We start from the raw sequence: 14,260 nt of genomic DNA on the forward strand, positions 1-14,260 counted from the left end.
GACCTCACTTTCTGATGAATACGGTGGGATGTGGGGTAAGCGCCATGGAGACGGCCGGGCATCCTGGGATTGGAGTATGCCGCCTGCTACCAGGTCCCCTTCACTCTAGGGGCCTGTCAGTCAAAGTAGAAAACTTCCCTTTGAAGCTCTGTCAACTCTCTGGAGTGTCTCATTGCCCCAACCCCAGCCCCCACCACATACTCCTTGCCCCTTCCAGGCTCCACACCTCCATCTCTCTCATCCTCCCATGTGCTCTTCTCCTCTCCCTCTGTTGCCTCCTCCCTTCCCCTCGTGACCCCCACTTGAAATCCTCTGTCCACTGTCCCCCAAAGTTATCCCCTTATCCCCCCTTATCTCTGTCTCAAGCTATGCAATCCAAAAATTAAACTTGGGGGAAAAAAAGAGTGGCACAGAAAAGAGCTTAGTTTCACTTTTGCAAACCAAATAAGGTTTAAAATGGTAAGGCGTTATGAGAGAGTAACTCTTAAGCCCTGAAACAGACACGCAGGGTGATTCCCTACGGCTCGCTTGGTTCAGTCGTGAGTGACACTGACAGCTCTGGTGTATTTTCTTGTTCCAAAAAATAGGAAGAAGAGAAGAAAAATGAAGCTGCATTCAAAATTCTGGCACACGCTGCTTGATAATCGCTTATTAAGACATAATTTTCACACAGATTAGGTGCCAGCAACAGAAACCGTAGCAGCTGTTGGTGTTATCAATTAGGACATTGTTGATTTTATAAATCCGAATCACAAAAATGATACATTTTGACTTATCAGCAGCGCTGCTTACGGTAGATGCATGACGCCAAGGTGTGAAAATGATGTGCTAAGTGCCGATGTTTAAGAAAATGGTTTGAAGGCACATGTATCACAGAGTGCAGCTCTCATACAGAACCAGAGCATTAGACTTGCTGATAGCTTGTTTAGGAAGTGATGAAATGCGTATTAGATTTGTTGCGACTCAAACAGCTGTGTTCACACCTCATACTGGCTTGTTCGTGTTGCCAGTGGATTTCACATAAGTGCTCATTGACTTCCCAGTTACCCACACTAAACTAAATGATGTGTGTGAAATCTCCTATGTCCCATGTATCTGCAATGTGTATTTACTGTACATATTTACGCGTGTCCACATGTATCAATCTCAGGAAGTGTATTAAAGTGTAGTGTGTCAAACCTCTAAAAGAATTAATTTAAAAAAGAAAGAGACCAATAGCTCAAAGTCTGAGGCTGCTGAATATGAAGTCTGAGGCTTAATGAAAAGTCGGAAGGGACAGAGATAAAGGTAGAAGACTGAACAGTTTTCTCTCTGAGAAGCCTTGGGCGCTGGTCAAAGAGACAGAGCACAATTGAGGCTTCTCCGTTACCTAAACAAACCAAAACTGACCAATTAGCAAACGCTGTTTTCTATTTATCTGTGAAGGTTCTCAGTCATCCAGGTCATCGTAGTCAAAGGAGCTTGCAAAGAAAAGCGTCTAGACTTCTTTAACTTAAAGAAGTCCAGACGCTTTTCTTTGCAAGCTCCTTTGACTGTTTTCTATTTAGCTCATTTTTTAATTAACACCTCTGGCATAACCACTTCCCTCTAAAACCAGTGGTACATCAGATCTGCTCAAGAGCACTTTACTCATTCTTATATCAACCTGCAGTGCAAGTTTAAAATTTAATGCTCTCTGTGATGTCACCCACAGCCATAATCGATTTGGGGGTCTAAGATTAGGGGCCTTGGCCATTAAAAAAATGACAAGCATCCATCAATCGACAGATTCTATGGGGGTAGTGAGTCACACGAAACACATAGACAGGCATTGTACATTTGACCCTGCGAGTGCATTTGGCTGCACAGCTTCTCTCCTCCTCTGCGACAGTGCCGATGTGTCGCCCCCTTCAATGCCGACACGTGGCTGGCAGGCCAGCTCATGGCCACGGGGTCTGCTGCTTTGAATAACGGCAGGTTAAGACATAATCATCCTCAGCGAAGAGAAGATTCACTTTGACCTCATCACCTCCGTTTCCTCATTCACAAGCCCTCAGAGAGATGAGGGGAGAGACAGAGACAAACAGACACAGAAAAAGAAAGAGAAAGAGCGGGAACGATAGAACAAATTACAGTGTGAACCCAGAGGCCAAAAAGAGACAGAGGGAGCGATTGAGGGTGAGGATAGTTAGTCCTTGCCTTTGATGCTTAACTCTTGTCGACAGTGCAAAGACTGAGAATCACAGAGATGTGCTGTGGAAAAACCTCTCTGTGGGTTGCCGCACTACAACCCCAAGGCTGCACAATCATTCTCACATGTTAATGGGCAGCCATTTGGTTACTAAATCATCTGAGGGCAGGAGACTGAAGTGAGCAAAGCGCAAGACAAATATTCAACTTATTACAGGAAGCCAGTAGAGCTCAAGTATGAAAACAGTAAAACTTTTCTGTAATAAATAGACATTTCGTGCATGTAGCCACACGTAGTAGTACATTCACAAAAGCACACGCATAGTCGTGCATGCGACATAAAGGGTTACACAGTAGGGAGTGCCACTGCAATTGATGAAGAAAATTCTTCTCATGTACCCCGTCCCACTTTTAGACCTCAAATTCTCTCCCCTGCGCTCTCTCTCATGCCCTATCTCTCTCTCGCTCATTCTTTCTCTCACTCTCTGGTCCACTAACCCAGTTTAAAAGCAAGCAGCCAGACACCTCCTCCTGCAGTTTGTCTGGGACAAGAGACAGCCCTTAGTAGGAACAGGCTTCTAATGAATACACCCTGACCGAATGTGTGCGCATGTGTGCGTACGTGTGTGCTTTTATGAGCACGCAATATCGCTAAACTCCTAAAACTGCTCACAGATTAAGATCTCAGTTTACACGCACTGGTCTGCAAACACAGCTGTGTCTGTGTTAGTAGATAGCAAATCCGAGCACTTCCTTCCACGTCTGAAATCATTTAAACATTTATTGTAAAAATGAGTGAAATCAATTTGTGTTAGCCGCTCTCTAGATTTAAACCGCAAAGGGCTAAATACTGCTAAACAAGCTAATGGGTTTTGCATTCAGTGGAGACAGCGGAGTTGCAGATAATGCCAACATGATTGTTTGAATTGCAAATCGTAAAGCAGTATTAGGATTCTCCTGGTCAAATGAGTTGAGCTGTTCAAAGTCTTCGAGTAGTACGTTGTTCACTCATGAATGTACAACAGCCAAGCAGCATTTAGGATTCAAGAGACTTGACTTGGCATTTTATGTTTTAATTGTCTTTGAGCAGGAGGTCAATCGACACAAAACACAGCCGCGTTGTGGTGTGAAGCTACTGTAGGTAAGTGCATGATAGCTCTGTCGCAGGTGCGTGGAGCAAAATGCAACTCAGTCTCACACACACACGTGGTTGGCCACTGGATGATTTTTAAGTTAATTGATTTGTATCCTCTTATTAATTTCCTTAGCCTTCTCTCTCTCCCCTCTCTCTCTTTCTCTCTATCTGGCTTCATCAGCAGTCTGTCAATAGTCTTCGTAGCCGCGCTCAATCCTTTATCACCTCCAAAACGCCTTAATCAAATTCCAATCAGTCACTCATATGGCCCATCAACACCCAACTCTGGCCAAGCACCGCACACAAACACGCACCCACACACACGCGGTTGATAAATGAAGAATGTAAATGTAAATGCACTTTTACTCGTACACTTCTGTTAGTCCTAAAGTCGCACTGGCCAATCAATAAATCTTATGATTATGTTCTATTTAGTCCTAATTACAGTAAAATGATTAGTTCTTGTTTTGACATAGTGGAAAAAGATATGAGGGCCGGTTTTATAGCTGAGAACCCATTTAATTAAAATTTGCCATGCTTCCAACAACGTAACATTCGTCAAACTGAACAGTTTCATCCGGCACATCAGTACTTAAGACTGCATCAACTTTTTCTTCATATGACATGATAAGGTATCGTGATTTTAATCGTCATGTTTTATTCAAATACTCTTTTTTAATCTTCCTCAATGCAACAGGATCCATTTTGTATAATTTAAAAGGTCAATCAATACTTTATATCCACACTGGGGAATTTAAGAATGTGCACGCTCAGAGATCCACAGAATGTGTAGACTACTGAACGTCGGATATCTTTTACTTACGTACACTTAGCTTTTGTGTTATAAATTCAAAGGAAAGTGGATGTCAGAGCTTGATCATCTGCTGTGCTATCCATACCTCAGTTGTTTTTGACACTGAGAAACTGAAAATGTATTTATTAATTCATAATAGCTTATTACAACTTTTATACAGACAGAAATTACTATTATCATTTTATCATTCAATAGATTGCTGCATTCTCTCCTATTTTACTATGTAAATGCATCTTGCAGACAAAAGGGCGGTCACCCCTCCCTCTCTAGCTCCCACCTTCCCACCCTCCTTCTCACACATGTACCAGACGTAGTCCCTTCCCCAGTAAGCAGCCCCACCCATGTCCAGCTCACTACCCCAGCCGGCGTCTACCAGCCCTGTTTTGTCATCATTAAACCTCCCCTGCTTGCCCCGCTTTCCTTAATATATGTCACCTGCATGGGGTTGCCACTACCAGCAGTGGAGGGGTTAACTCTATTTTGTCCAGACCTCATGCCTGTGTGTGAATACGCGAGTGTGTGACTGAGCGAGTGTAGTAGTCCGCTTTGTGTACATGTCCACATAGGCATGTGTTCCTGTACGTGTGTGCCTGTTTGTTCACTTGTATGTGTGTTTGTGTGTCCATGCAGGACCATGGTCTGCTCAGTGTGTGTGTGTGTGTGTGTGTGTGTGTATGTAAAGGAGAAATTTGCCTGTCCTTGCCTAAGTGAATGGCTAGGATTAAGCTGACAGCCCACCTTAGTGATGGCGAAATAATTGGTTGTTCAGCTCTGTCCTTGTCAGAGCGCTGACAGTTCTGCAGATGTCCTGTGCGGTTCTCCAAAGGTTAGGCTCAGCTGGGGCCGCCATTCATTAATCATTCCGCTCTGACAGTGCACCGAGCAGCCTGCAGCTGCCACCCCGTCCCCCTCAATTTCTGTCACCGCCTTGCACCACCACCACCAATACCCCCCCCCCCCTCCCCGCAAACCCCCTTCTAGGTCTCCCTCCACTCTCTACTTGCATGTTTATATGTTTGTGTTCCTCATTGTACACACAAACAAGTATGCTTAAACATAAATTTGCATGAAAAGTCAAGGGATGTATACAAGTAACAGCATGCTCCGTAAATGAGAAGTGTGGACCGGACAAGCAGTTCACACTTAAGCGGGTAAGGAAGTAAACAAAGCAAACTACCTAAGGAAGTCTTTTCAGCTAATGATCTAACTTATGCTTCCTTCAAATGTGTTACTGAGCATGGCAGCCAAGAAATGACCATCTCTTGTGTGCATGTAAGAAGACACAGGAATCCTCCTGCATTGTAATATTAAAGCACACCTGTTTTTCTCATAGCTTTCCTTGCACCACTATCCCATTAAACAGCCCAGATATTCACCAATATTAACCCTTATGAGCTATTAAACTACATAGCATTTATCATAGATAATGGTGCTCCTGAAGCAAGTCAGCTCATGAATTGCATAGTTAGACTCCGGCGTATGACAAGTGATATTTTATGAAGTATAAATAGAGGCCATATGTTTTGTATGAACATGTCAACTTATTTAATTTAAAAGGGGCAACTGAAAATTACTGTTATGATGTGTGTGAGGGCAGACACACTGTAAAATTATCTTTCATGTGCAGTAAAGGTTCAGGCTGTGTCAGCAACATTCTTCTGACCCCTTTCCCTTGCTCGCTATCTAATGACCCTATCAACCTATTTCGTCCCTTGGTCCAACCCATTTTTGTCCACCTCCACAACTCTCTTAGGGGTGTTGGTGTTTGTATCCGAGCATTTGGTACAAAGGAAGGATGAGCTGAAAGGAGGAGGTGAGTGAAAAGGAAATATAAGACAACCGAAAGATGGGGAGAGAAGGTAAGGGGTGTGGAAGGGGGTGGGGGTGGGGGGGTGGGGGGGTGCACTGGGCACTAAGTGGTAGGAAGATCTAAGGAAAATCCTCCATTATGTTCTAATTGCTCTTGAGTGTTGAACAGCAAGCTACAGACAGGTCTCTAGCTTTGTGTTATCAAAAACAGATTCAGAATCAGAAATACTTTATTAATCTCAAAGGAAATTAAGTTCCTGTTGTTTAAATATTTGTGAAAGAAAAAATAGTACTGCTTCTAAACGACATTTAGCATGTTACTGAAGAACACTGAGAGAAAGCAGTAATCTTGGAACCAACTGACATTTTTTTCTAACTTATTAAATACATTTTTCATACTACTTTCAGAAGCATTAGATAGTGTAGTATATGTATAACTCCTTGGCAAGTTAAATGTGGGAGTTTGTGAAAGGAAATGCAGAGGTATTTTCAGCGGCTGGGCAGCAGAAGGTCAGATCAATAAATGAAAGAAATAAATGGGTGGGTGCTTGAAGAATAGGCTATTTCAGCCTCCCTTTTCTAATGCCTACTTTAAATGTTACAGCAACACCATAAATGCCTTAAGAACTTTAAGTTCCTTCAAAATGCTTTGGCCTTTTATTAAACACAGGTGTATGTCCTTAACCTTTAACCTAGAGAAAAAAGAGGAATGGTATGTAAGGACCACTTACATATCTCTGAATGTATATATTTCTACTACTTCTGAAGTTTATGGTGAGTTAAAAGCTAGTAAAATAGTTTGAGCAAAGATTTAGACTGTGATTACATATAAACCCGTGACCTCTGCAGAATAGCTCAATTTCACAAGTATAAAAAATGTCTATTAATAATACAGCCCACTGAGTAAAGTTGGCCAGCACAAATACATAAAAACTACTCAAGTGGTTTTAATCAAACTTTGTGGAAAGGCAATGAAGAGCACTTTCTTTACAATTACAAAAAAGGCCAACAGCTTTAACATGGGATCTGCTCTCTGAGTAGCTTTTCAGCTGAATATGATATTAGTTATGGTCAGCAAAATTCCTAACACAAAACCCATCAATAACATCATTTATTCGAGAAAACAATGTAGTAATTTCAGAACCCAGCACTGACCCTCCTTCTACACATCTGTGTAGGTTTTTGGCCCCCAGAATGATAATAAGCTGTGTGCTGACATCGGCAGAGAAACGGAGAGGACTGGATGTTAGATAGGCGAGGTGGATGGAGGCACCTAGTTGTGCAACTCTAAGAAAATCCCTCTCTTCCTTCATCAAAACATTATTTTTCCCTAGAGACAAAGTCAGCTACTGCCTCTATACATGCACAACAAAACAGATGTGGATATAAATGGTAGTCGGTATACAGGAGCAGAAGACTAGTGACAGCAGAGACCATCATTTTATAGCCTCTGCTCATAAAGTTCATTTTTTTCATAAATATGCAATTATGTTGGTTATACTGTTGGCCTGCTGGATGGGAGAGGAATGGAGATTTATAGCATTAATATTCTATACATTATGACCATGCCAATGGGTAATATTCTGGCAATTACACTAATGAACTCTCAGCACACAGTGCCCCATGTTAACATCACAGCTTGAGGGTGGACATTCTTTTTAGCTCTAATCTCTACCCAAGTCTACAACCCTACATCAATTCATATCAGTCACTGGTTACCAAGATATACCAAAGAATCTGTTTCCAGGTACAAGGACATCTAAAACTGGAAGACATCACCTCACCTCATGCGGTAATGGGCATGCAAAAATGATGCATTCTTCTTGAATTCAAAAGGAAACAAAGGTAAGAGTATCTTTGACTTGCGCCTCAGAGATTATCTATGTATTATAACTGTGTGTGGATCATCCATTGCAAACCCTTTTCCCCCCCAGTGACTTATAGTATTGGAATATGAGCGCAAAAAGGAGGCACATACAGTAGATGACGAGCTCTAGTCACATGGTAAAGGATCTCATCAGCCTCTATGTATGTAGATGTGTATGCAGAGTGAGTGATTGCCCATGGCTTGAAATTGGTGTAGAGGGTTTCAGGGGGAATTGGAGGGATGGGTTTTCTCTCTCAATCTTTCTCTCCCCCTCTCTCTTTTCCTCTCTCTATGTCATGCACACATAGGCAGACAGCAGCAAGAAAACGCTTTAACAGAAACACACAAATACACACAATTATTGGACAACATCCCCTGCAAGACATGCACGCACATGTACACACAACCTGCTCTCTCCCACAAATCTCCCTGTATGCACATGCACACTGAGCCAGGATGATTAAGGTCCTATGCAGAAGAGATTCTGAGTGGTACTGTACCGTGGCTGCCTGTTTTCCCTGATGAATACAAGCCACAAGCTCAGTATTCTCCAATGGGGAGGAAACCCGTCATCACAAATGCAAGATCAGGGGTAATTACGTTGTAATATGCCACATGAAATGTTTCTTTGTTGTAGATATGGGATTCCCTTCAGTTCAAAATTAGAAAAGATATATTTCACATAGCTATGACTATTGCTGCAAAAATATATTTAAATTTGCGACTTTTATTTTCAGTACAAACATTATAATGGCCAATAGTGCTCACTTTCAGATGTTTTATATCTCTCTACTATTTCTGTGTCACTGCCATCCAGTCCAGCTGGCATCCAAATCAATCACACCTCAGTATTGATCAATGATTCTGATCAAGCGCGATTATAGGTATGGCAGAGATATCAATGCAATGATGGATGATTGATAATGGAACCACAGTGATCGATCAGTGGGATATTGCAGATAAGATGCTTGCCGTATTGTGTTGCATGGAAATTTGCATTTACTGCAATATTCTGTAGGTTTATTTTCTTATATTCATATAACAAAACCAACCTGCAAATACTCGTTTCTCTTTGGAGTACACGACACCTAACAGCACTGCAGTATTTCGTGTAAGACATGTAAGACAATATTACCAGTTGATTTTTTTTATTATTATTCCAGATGAGCCTCCATGTTTGATTTATCAAGCCTGTGTATCTCTGCTGCCACATATTGTGACCACTGGTCCATCATCTTCCCCCTTGGCGGATTAGGCCAAGGAGGGTGATTTGTTACCCTTTTGGGAAGCTGTCTTGGACGCTCATTTCCCCCTACTGCATATTCTGCCCCTCTGCTGCCATGCCCCACATCACCACTCGCCCCACCCCTCCATTTTGATGAATAGCCAGCTGCATGAAGGCGAGCAGCCGATCGCACCATCAAGGTTACCGTAACCTGGGCTCCACATCTGAGGGCTACCTGCCTCCAATTAGCACTGCAGAAAGAGGGAGAGGAAGGATGGGAGTGGAGAAGTAGCAGTGGGGAGAAGGAACAGTCCAAGGATCCTCCTTTATAGGCTTTAAATCTGCATGGCAATATCTGGAGACTGAGGCTGGATGGGATTCTGATTGCTCCTCCTCCATTGCCACAACACTCATCCCGCCAGCACCCCACCCCCCACCCCCACCCCTTTCCCCAACTCTTCTCCAGCAGGTTGATGTCTCCCTGCCTAGCTTTTGTCACTGATCACCCAGCCCCTGTATGCCCTGATTACTGGCTGAGCAGCAATATGGATCGGTCTGAAGGACAAGGGGGACTTATTCCAGTGAATCTTTCTCCTGCTTTAGAGCACACAGGGGACTGGATTTTAGAAGTGGGAATATGAATGGATGTATTTATCTGTTGATTGGATGGATTGGAGATTGGTTTAGCAGCACATTTGAGCAATATCTACAGTATCTGCACACAGAGATATCTGAGGGAGGGAATTGGACAATTTCTGTAAATGGGCTGTGAAAATACATGGAGACAGCATTTATAATGTATCTACTCCGATACATAATACATGATGAAAAGTGAGAATACCTACTCAGAACACTTTCATAGAAGTACACATGACATGCACACTCAACAAAATTAAGAGGCTGAACTTGGACTGGTCAGTGGTTGAATTGTTGAACAAGATGTTTTCACCATACCAAAAACTCATTGTTAATATGATTATTTCTGTTACTTTTACTTTTAAACTATCTGAAATCGTCGGTTTTGCTGCAGTGTGTTACAAATGGCCAGAAAGTTGGGTGTAAAATTGCAAAAATTATAGTATACACTTGACCTCGTTCCCCACCGCTGAGCAACAAAGCCCAAAGAAATATGAAATTAATCAAGTTTCTCAGAAAAAATTTAGGCATAAAGACAGTACAAACAGCTGCTGTTACAATGTTCTTTAAAAAGTCAGATTTGAAGACAAAATTAAATATGAATCCTACCACAGCTGATTATCAACATCACAAGTCCACTCAGTTCTTTGACGGTGATCGTACTACTGGGATGTAGATGAGCATTCTAACAAGAATGACAGCCATCGGTAAAGGCATGAACTGCAAGGTTCACTTCATAATGCTAGCAGCTAGAGCAGGGCGATATGACCAAAAATATTTATCACGATACACATTTGAAAATTTGCAATAACGATATAACTGACGATATAATTGACACGAGACAAAATACTTTACAACTTCTCAACTTTATTAGTGCAAAAAAAATAAAACCCATCAATGCATTTTCACTTAAACAAGCAGCTGTTTTTTATGTGCATTAAAGTTATATAAAAATTTATCATTTTCCAAAAAAACACAGTAATAACGACAGCCCGCTAGCATGTTCTACCAAAAATAGTGCTTTGTTGTGTATCTGACGGACGGAAGCCAAACCAGTTCCACACCACTGAAGTTGCAGCATTTTTACAAACCAATTCTGGTTCATCAGTTTCATTCAACGATCCGCTTTCGCCCTTCTCATTCTCCGTCGCCGCTAGGGGTGTGTATTGGCAAGAATCTGGCGATACAATATGTATCATAATACAGGGTAGACGATACGATATATTGCAATACTAAAAGCCAGACGATATTTGTGTTTAGTAGGACTAAATTTAATTAGGAAAACTCAAGTAAACAGTCCAAACTGTTTAATGCTTGACATGAAACATCTGAAACAAAAACACTCTAAGTTCAAAATGAATGGAGAAATTAACATCTGCCTTATTAGAAGTCATGTCAAATAAACAAACAAAAACTACTTTACTGAAATATCAAGTATTTTTTAACATGAAAAAAGTAAACATGTAACACTGAAGTCTTTCTAAGTACTATGATTGTAAAATACTTATCCAAAAACTGCTCTATGGAGCATCAAAACAAAGCACTTTTTATGTGACCTCAATATAAACAAATATAAATCAAAAATGAAATTGCTTGAAGAATCCATCCAAGTAAACATTAACAAAAAATGTAAAGTGCTATTACAATTAAGTGTTAATAAAATAAAGTACAGCTCTGCAGTGTCCATCAATGGAACACTTTTAGTACAACCTGAAAAAAGGAATTTACTCATCTAAATAAGTGCTTATGAGACTCAACCAAAATGTCAAACATTCTCATATCAGAGATTTTACATGTGTAGTGTTTTCTCAGTGTTTATTTTTCAATTTCCAGATTTTTGTGCAGGAATACAAGCTGATCGACATGGTCAGCTCTCAGGACACTTCTCTGTGCATTTACTATGTCTCCTGCAGAGGAGAAAACTCTCTCTGCAGAGACACTTGTTCCAGGAATGCATAGGAAACTCCTTGCTACTTTGGATAGCTGAGGGTATTCCTGTTCATGGTCCTTCCACCAACTGAGAGGATTTCCTGTGAGAGGCAAAGGGGTCTCATCTCTATACCTCTTGATCTCAGCTGCAGCAACATCATGTTCTGATTTTGGTGCAGTATTGTCACTAGTAGAGGCAAACGTAGCTCCGAGCAAGTCCACCAATGCACATGAGGTCCTCTGTCTTTTTAGGGGTGGCCGAGGGATGGAGTCAAACTTGTCTTTGATATGTGGGTGATGAGCCTCCTCTGTGGCATTCTCTTCCTCCACCTGTTTGTCAGTCTCCTCATTCTTTTGCTGCTGAAAAACATTAAATTCAAATAGTATTAATGTCAGAAAGTCAAAATTCAAATCCAAGATTCACCCTGTTTTTCACTAATATTTGATGACAAATGTCATCAATATGCTTTTTTTTTTTTTTTTTTTTTGCTTTTTACTTTATTCACTTGCTTATAACTTCAGTTGAATTTTTCCAAATAAACTAATTTATTTACTTACATTTTCTTCCTTCTTTATCACAGTCACCACAGTGTCCAACAGTCTGGAATAGGTCTCACTGGTCTCTGCTTCAGACAGGAAGGGCAGGTCCTTAAACCGAGGATCAACAGTTGATGCCATCCATAGTGTCTCCCTCTCATTTACATATCTCTTTCCCAGATCTTCTGCTATGGCAGTCTTAATGTCCCTTACTGTCGGTGTATCATCAACACTTTCTTGTGCACCCATCACAAGCTTGGCATGAAGAGGAGCAATGATGGACAGGGTTGGCATACTCTCCTCTGACATCACCAGGGTGGCGTCCTTCATAGGCTTGAGTGCCCTGACAACTTCTTCTGCACATGTGATGTCAGACTCACTTAATGTGAAAATTTCTTTTTCACTCTTCCTAACTTCTGCAGAAAGCAGAGCTGCACAGATGGCTGGTTGCTGTTCTAAAAATCGTTCTATCATATCATAGGAGCTGTTCCATCTTGTAATTATGTCCGTGATCAATCTGTGAGCTGGTAGCTGAAGGAGGCACTGTTTCTGCTTCAACTGGTTGCTGGCTGTGGTGCTGCGCCTGAAAAAGGCTGTTACACGTCGGATCCTCCCGAGAAGTCGCACCACGGATTGTATTTTCAGTGCTTTCTGTGAGGCGAGATTCAGACTGTGTGCAAAACATTGTATGTGCGTTATGCCTGCAAGTCTAGCCGCGAGAGCCATGTTTGGTGCATTATCGGTAACAACAACAAGGTCCTTTGCGTTCAATCCCCATTCAGCCACAGCGTCAGTTAGTAACGCTGCAATGTGCTCACCTGTGTGACTGTCATGCATGGCTCGGGTTTGTAGTACATGAGACTGAAGGTTCCACTGGTCTGTTATGTGATGTGCTGTAACAGTTACGTACGATTCAGTGGCTCTCGAAGTCCAAGCGTCGCATGTCAGAGCAACTGTCTCAGCCGAGTTGAGAGAGTCCAGCACTGTCGCTTTGACTTCTTGGTACAACTTTGGCAGAGCGATGTCCGTGATGTGTTGTCGAGAAGGAACGGTGTAACGGGGCTCCAGCGTTTTAATCATATTACGAAATCCTTTATTCTCCACAACACTCAGGGGGCGCATGTCTTTGCAAATAAAAACAAGTACTGACTGCGTTATTTTTGTTGCACGAGTTGAAGTTGCTGGTAGTTTCGAAAAGTTAACTTCTTCAATTGTCCGTTGAGAGGAATCACCTCGTTTTGTTTTAAAATTAGCATTTGACGCTACGTCGCTATGGTGTCTAGACACGTGTGTTCGTAAATTTGTTGTGTTACCGGAATATTTGACTCTGGCGGTGCAGATTTTACAGACTGCATAGCTCTTGTCATAGTCTTTACTGCCTTCTTTTGTCCTAAATCCAAAATAAGTCCACACATCAGCTTTGAAAGCTGCGGGGGCCGGCTGTATCCTCTCCTCTTCAGTCATCAGTTAGCTAGCATCACACACGTCCACTGACTGTTCTACTTCGTTCTTTTGGCAAACTAGACGCTTCTACAGTTATCGCGAGACCTCGTTTTTACGTCATAGTAAAGGCGGTGAAAACTGCAAACCAGTGGCCGGAGTTTGAATTCCAACATACAAAAGAAATAAACAGTAAATGCATGTCATTTTTCAATTAAAAAAATCGATAACAGTGATTTTAAATATCGATTCAGTATCATTGCGCGAAATATCGCGATATTTCGTTGTATCGATATTTTCTTACATCCCTAGTCGCCGCCATGCTTTTTCCTCCATGTGTGTATGAAAACAAAGACACTGCGCACGCGCGTTTTACCCATATTCTATCGCGATATTTCATTTTCTTATTAGCCCAACATTACACCGGTATTACCGTGAACGGTATGATATGGCCCAGCCCTACTAGCAGCACAAACTTTTGCAGAAAAACCCTACAAAGGTCAACTTTTGTTGCATTTTTGACAGCCAATACAAAGTATTTCTAAATTTCAAAATTAACAAAATGTAGATCAAGTACCTGAAATCATGATCCATATCTGGCAACATTACATTACACGACTGATTTGCATATAAGTCAGTGAGTCTGTATTTACCTTACCTAACAAACGTATTTGCTTTTTCTTTCTGCTAATTTTGCCC

The 14,260-nt window shown here is 41.6% G+C and overlaps 1 protein-coding gene across 1 annotated transcript; it reads right to left on the reverse strand.

The window, feature by feature from the left end:
• Positions 1 to 11,470: 11,470 nt before the first annotated feature.
• LOC146659452 (E3 SUMO-protein ligase ZBED1-like) lies at positions 11,471 to 13,973 on the reverse strand. Its single transcript, XM_085424194.1, has 2 exons — positions 12,143 to 13,973; positions 11,471 to 11,944 (listed from the first exon to the last, which is right to left on the reverse strand). The coding sequence occupies exons 1-2, from the start codon at positions 13,583 to 13,585 to the stop codon at positions 11,471 to 11,473; spliced, it is 1,917 nt and encodes a 638-aa protein (XP_085280320.1). The 5' UTR covers positions 13,586 to 13,973.
• Positions 13,974 to 14,260: the final 287 nt, after the last annotated feature.

The sequence above is a fragment of the Rhamphochromis longiceps genome, linkage group LG11, assembly GCF_057381845.1.
Source record: "Rhamphochromis longiceps isolate RC_006_pf linkage group LG11, R_longiceps_female_GT1.1, whole genome shotgun sequence".
NCBI classification, from domain to species: Eukaryota; Metazoa; Chordata; class Actinopteri; order Cichliformes; family Cichlidae; genus Rhamphochromis; species Rhamphochromis longiceps.